We start from the raw sequence: 4,386 nt of genomic DNA, 5'->3' as shown, positions 1-4,386 counted from the left end.
ATGCTTCACAATTTAGTGATATTATCCTTAATAAATAAAGAGTAAAATGAGCGCATTGTCCAAAGTCAATTTCCCAGGCAATTTAATACTGAAACTCCCGGAGTATGCGCATAGTATATACATACATATGTATATAAGAGTAAAAGACCATAAATGCCTACCAAACATAACATACCTATGTGAATACCAATACAAATCGTTGTAAGGTTCTATAATTCTACCAGCGTTTAAAGAAGTGCGGAAATGCAATGCCCTCAAACGCTTTGTTTTAAAGGGTTCAAAATTTTAAACTATAAAAGTAACCGCCTGGGCATATTTCCATATTAAATCTTTAATTTTGTTCCAATGAACTGGATCAGCAATATGGGACCTTTCATTTTCTTCAGCATCCTTCAATAATTTATGTACTACATACAGTTCACCGCCAGGCAAATCTTAGATTTCTGCTATTAAAGTGTCATCACAAAATTTGAGGTCCACAATTTTAAGAAAATATTTATCAAAATGACCGTTTAATCCAGTTTCGACAGATTTGAATTTTAGTTAGTTGACTACTTTCGTCACCTCTAAAAATTATTATTTTTAAACACATACATAAATGAGGGTTTAGAATTGTGGTATGTAAATATACATACTATATATACATAAACTTGCAAATTTATATGGAAGATTACTGCTGCTAAGTTGACCATATATTCATGTAATGAGGTGCTTTATGTTAGGGTTCTTTGCCTACATATTAAACGTAAAAACAGTTAGTTAAGGGAGAAAAATGATTCTCGCATGACTCGCACACATATCCGCTTACACCCTCTAATGATGGCATGTATATTACTAAAAGGAATTGTAGCTCACATCCTTCGTATTATCATTTAACATTCCAGCATGAAAAGCAAAGTTTGAGCGGGCGTTATTCTGATGATAGAAGAGCTATTATTATTTTTTACCAACAGCCTTGCGTTTGACTTAAAATACTTTTAGTTGCTAAAACACACAAACAGTAACAAAACACATAAACAGTAGCATACAGAATACTTAACCCATTAATGACAACGTATGATGTATCATACGCAAAAAGAGCTTTTTTTTAAATTCGTCAAAAATCCGAAATGAAATAAAAGCTTTTTATATTTGCAGTGTGAGCGAAATAAAATTATTGTTGCATTAGAAAAGCTTTTTATTTGTCGCTTAACCGTGCGATTCTGTAACTTGAAACAGTCTCAAGTCTCTAAATTTGAGATTTTGAGTTAGAGACAATTTTTGAGACTTGAGACGATTTTGCTATTCTGTAAGTGACAGTCACAAAATCTATTACATTTCATTATTCAGAGATGTTTTTAAACTTGAATGAAAATAAATATGTCGATAACAAATATTAAATTTTCTATAACATAGTCAAAAAACGTAATTATCAATGAAAATAAAAATATATGTTGACTTTGTTTCATAATATTTACGAAATGTATGTAAAATTGATTTATTTTTAACCTTTTCGTGTTTGAGTTGCTTACAAAATGTAAAGAAACGACAATCGATTAATATCTATGATGATCTCTATTCAGTATATTCAAAATGGCAGACAAGAGTTCTTTTTAGTTTTGTGACCTGCTAACTACCAGGTCTCAATATTTTGAGACTAACGCTAGAGACTGTTTAGTGAATAGTAACTAGTCTCAAATTGAGACTTTGCCTCAAAATGTCTCACATAGAGACTAGAGACTGGTTACAGAATCCCGCTATAAAGCTCATTTGTTTACAACTTTCGCGCCAATTTACGTAGTATTTGTCGGAAAAGTGAATAATGACTCGAAGGTGAGGTTTATATTTTTATAAATAGTAAGCGAGGAATTTGTATAACTTAAAATGTGCATAAACTTAAAGCTAAAACCCTAAGCTATCAAATGAATAAAAAGTGCAGTGAAAAATTGAGCTCCGAAAGTGTTTTAACTATTTGTAAACTATTGCGTATGTTTTATCATACGTAAACGCTAGCCCAGTTTTTGCTATATGAAAATTCATTCCTAATATCTCCTTGTAGACAAGCAACAACTGAGGAGATAGTTGAATGGCTCCAAGATTTAAATGAAGATGATGATGTAGAGATTATAGAAAACATCAATAATGCCAATTTTATTGATGTGACTTTGCTCCCCCCCGAAGAACAGGAGTTATCCGATTGCGATTACGCAGATGAATACGATGAAGGTACACTGGGTGATTTGGGTCGTGGAGTTCTTAAAAGGGCATGTGAAATAAGAACTGATAACTCAGAAGTGGAGGAGCAACAGTTTCTAAATGAAGCGAGCAGTTCACTAGCCCCACGTACAAGGACTTCAACTCAAAGGAAAACTAAAAAAAGAAGATTTTCCGAAAATTGTCCAAGATAGTAGTAAAAGCAAGTGAATGTTCTATCACAGCAATACGCGAACATACTCTGGACATTGTAGCAGATATTTTGGAAAATGATATAAGTCCAATACAACATTTTAAAAGAATTTTTGATAGCGAATTTATGGAATGTATACAATCAGAGACTGTTAAGTACGCCATAAACAAAGGAGATGAAGCTTTCACCGTAAATCTTGAGGAGTTATACACATATTTCGGTATCCTTATACTAAGTGGATACAACAAGGTGACTAACTTGAACCACAAATTCACTTGCTTACTTGTTAAATTAAACATTTTTATTTTAAGGTTCCAGCTATTAGCATGTACTGGCAGACAGAAAGTGATGTGTACAATCATTTAGTGGTAGGTTCAATGGCGAGGAATAAGTTTGAAAAAATACATCGCTACCTTCACATCAACTTCATTTTCTGTAGACGAATCGATGGAGCCGTATTTTGGTAAGCATTCTTTCAAGCAGTTTATACGAGGAAAACCAATTCGCAATGGATACAAAATTTGGTGTATGACTACTTCAGAAGGATATTTGTTGAACTTCGATTCGTACACCGGAAAAAGCATGATTCGATCTAATGAGCCCTTAGGTTTATCTATCATAATAAATTTATGTTATCACATAGTTCCCGAACACAGCACTGTATTTCTAGATAACTATTTCAATAATTTTAAATTATTGGAAGAGTTTGATAAGAAAAATATAACAGTGGTGGGAACGATTCGCTCGGACCGCATTGAAAATGCTCCTTTGAGCAGCATGAAAAGAGAACTCCGTGGTACTTGTGAAGCACTAAAATCTAAAAATATTACCCTAGTTAGGTGGAATGATAACAATAATGTCACCATTGCAACAAATTATAAAAACGACAACATAACGACAACAACCGGATTATGCAAAAGATATGATCGACAACAGAAACGCAGACAAGACGTAAAGCAACCAGTCATTATCAAGGAGTCTAATTCGGGAATGGGTGGAGTCGATCTCTTTGACCAGCAAAGGGCAGCGTACCGAACTCGGATTCGGTCAAGAAAATGGAATTGGGCCATTTTCAGATTTTGCTTAAATGGTGCCGTTGTAAATTTATGGATATTATTTAGGAAAGCTTATCCACAAGTTACTCTTCTCGGCTTCATTCGACGACTTACAAGGAGCATACTTTCAAAGCCAAAAGATTTTCATCCAGTCGCATGACGAAAGAGAAAACGAGAAAACGAAACCAGCGCCGATGCAAAAATTGTGAAAAGTGTACGAAATTTATATGCATGAAATGTAATTTTGGCTTGCACCCAGATAACTGTTTCTACAAATATCATGTAAACTGAGTCTGCAACTAAATCTGAAAATTAACAGTGAATATGTCATTAAATATATAAATACGATGTCAATTTGAACTCAAAAGTTATAGTAATGTTTACATATTATTTTCATAGAGGCAGGTCTCCGTATACGTTTATGTATGATATATCATACGCTCCGCCGCGCCCACATCTTTTGAGATATTTTTTGGGAAATTGGAAATTACCCCTTTAATATCATTACAGACGTCTGCTTAAAATTTCTGTAGCTTATCATAGCGGGTTTTAGGTGTGAGCAGTAATGGGTTAATTTACAGAAAAAGTAAAAACCTGTGGTGGTTAGAAACTGGTACAAGTTTCTTACAAATTTGGTAAATGATTAAATTACAGAGAATTATAAAAAGAGGTAGCAATAATTGACAAACTTCTTCTTCTTTACTGGTGTGGAAACCGCTTACGGGATTATAGCCTAATTAACAACAGCGCGCCAGTCGTACAGCCATGTAGCTTGATGTATTTTCTTTGTTGTTTTTCAGACGGGTGATTGCTATTCGAACTTCCTCTTGGTCGGGCAATGGAACGTCAGCTCCATCGACATCGATTTCGGAATCGGGTTCGCCTTCTCCTGGCGTTATGCATTCATTGGGTTTCTAGGCTTCTACAAGAGTATACTCCGGTCTT

At 34.2% G+C, this 4,386-nt stretch overlaps 1 protein-coding gene across 2 annotated transcripts; it reads left to right on the top strand.

Annotated features, from left to right (window-relative positions):
* Window positions 1-1,866: 1,866 nt before the first annotated feature.
* Window positions 1,867-3,808, top strand: LOC120771836 (piggyBac transposable element-derived protein 2-like). Of its 2 annotated transcripts, XM_040100079.1 has the most exons (3): window positions 1,867-2,635; window positions 2,698-2,754; window positions 2,826-3,808. In XM_040100079.1, the coding sequence occupies exons 1-3, from the start codon at window positions 2,513-2,515 to the stop codon at window positions 2,916-2,918; spliced, it is 273 nt and encodes a 90-aa protein (XP_039956013.1). In that variant the 5' UTR covers window positions 1,867-2,512; the 3' UTR covers window positions 2,919-3,808. The 2 variants fall into 2 exon arrangements, 1 of the variants encoding a protein (XP_039956013.1); XR_005705005.1 differs by having other exon boundaries at window positions 2,705-3,808.
* The last annotated feature ends 578 nt before the right edge of the window (window positions 3,809-4,386 follow it).

The sequence above is a fragment of the Bactrocera tryoni genome, chromosome 3, assembly GCF_016617805.1.
Source record: "Bactrocera tryoni isolate S06 chromosome 3, CSIRO_BtryS06_freeze2, whole genome shotgun sequence".
In the NCBI taxonomy this organism is placed as follows: Eukaryota; Metazoa; Arthropoda; class Insecta; order Diptera; family Tephritidae; genus Bactrocera; species Bactrocera tryoni.
The sequence above is the reverse complement of the archived record's forward strand: the minus strand, read 5'-3'. Positions and strand labels throughout refer to the sequence as shown.

Excerpts from the sequence above, each read along its gene's own strand:
- LOC120771836 (XM_040100079.1), top strand. The coding sequence starts at position 2,513 with ATGGAATGTATACAATCAGAGACTGTTAAGTACGCCATAAACAAAGGA. Across the intron at positions 2,636-2,697 it reads TACTAAGTGGATACAACAAG|GTTCCAGCTATTAGCATGTA; the intron begins GTGACTAACTTG and ends TTTTATTTTAAG. Across the intron at positions 2,755-2,825 it reads ATGTGTACAATCATTTAGTG|ACGAATCGATGGAGCCGTAT; the intron begins GTAGGTTCAATG and ends CATTTTCTGTAG.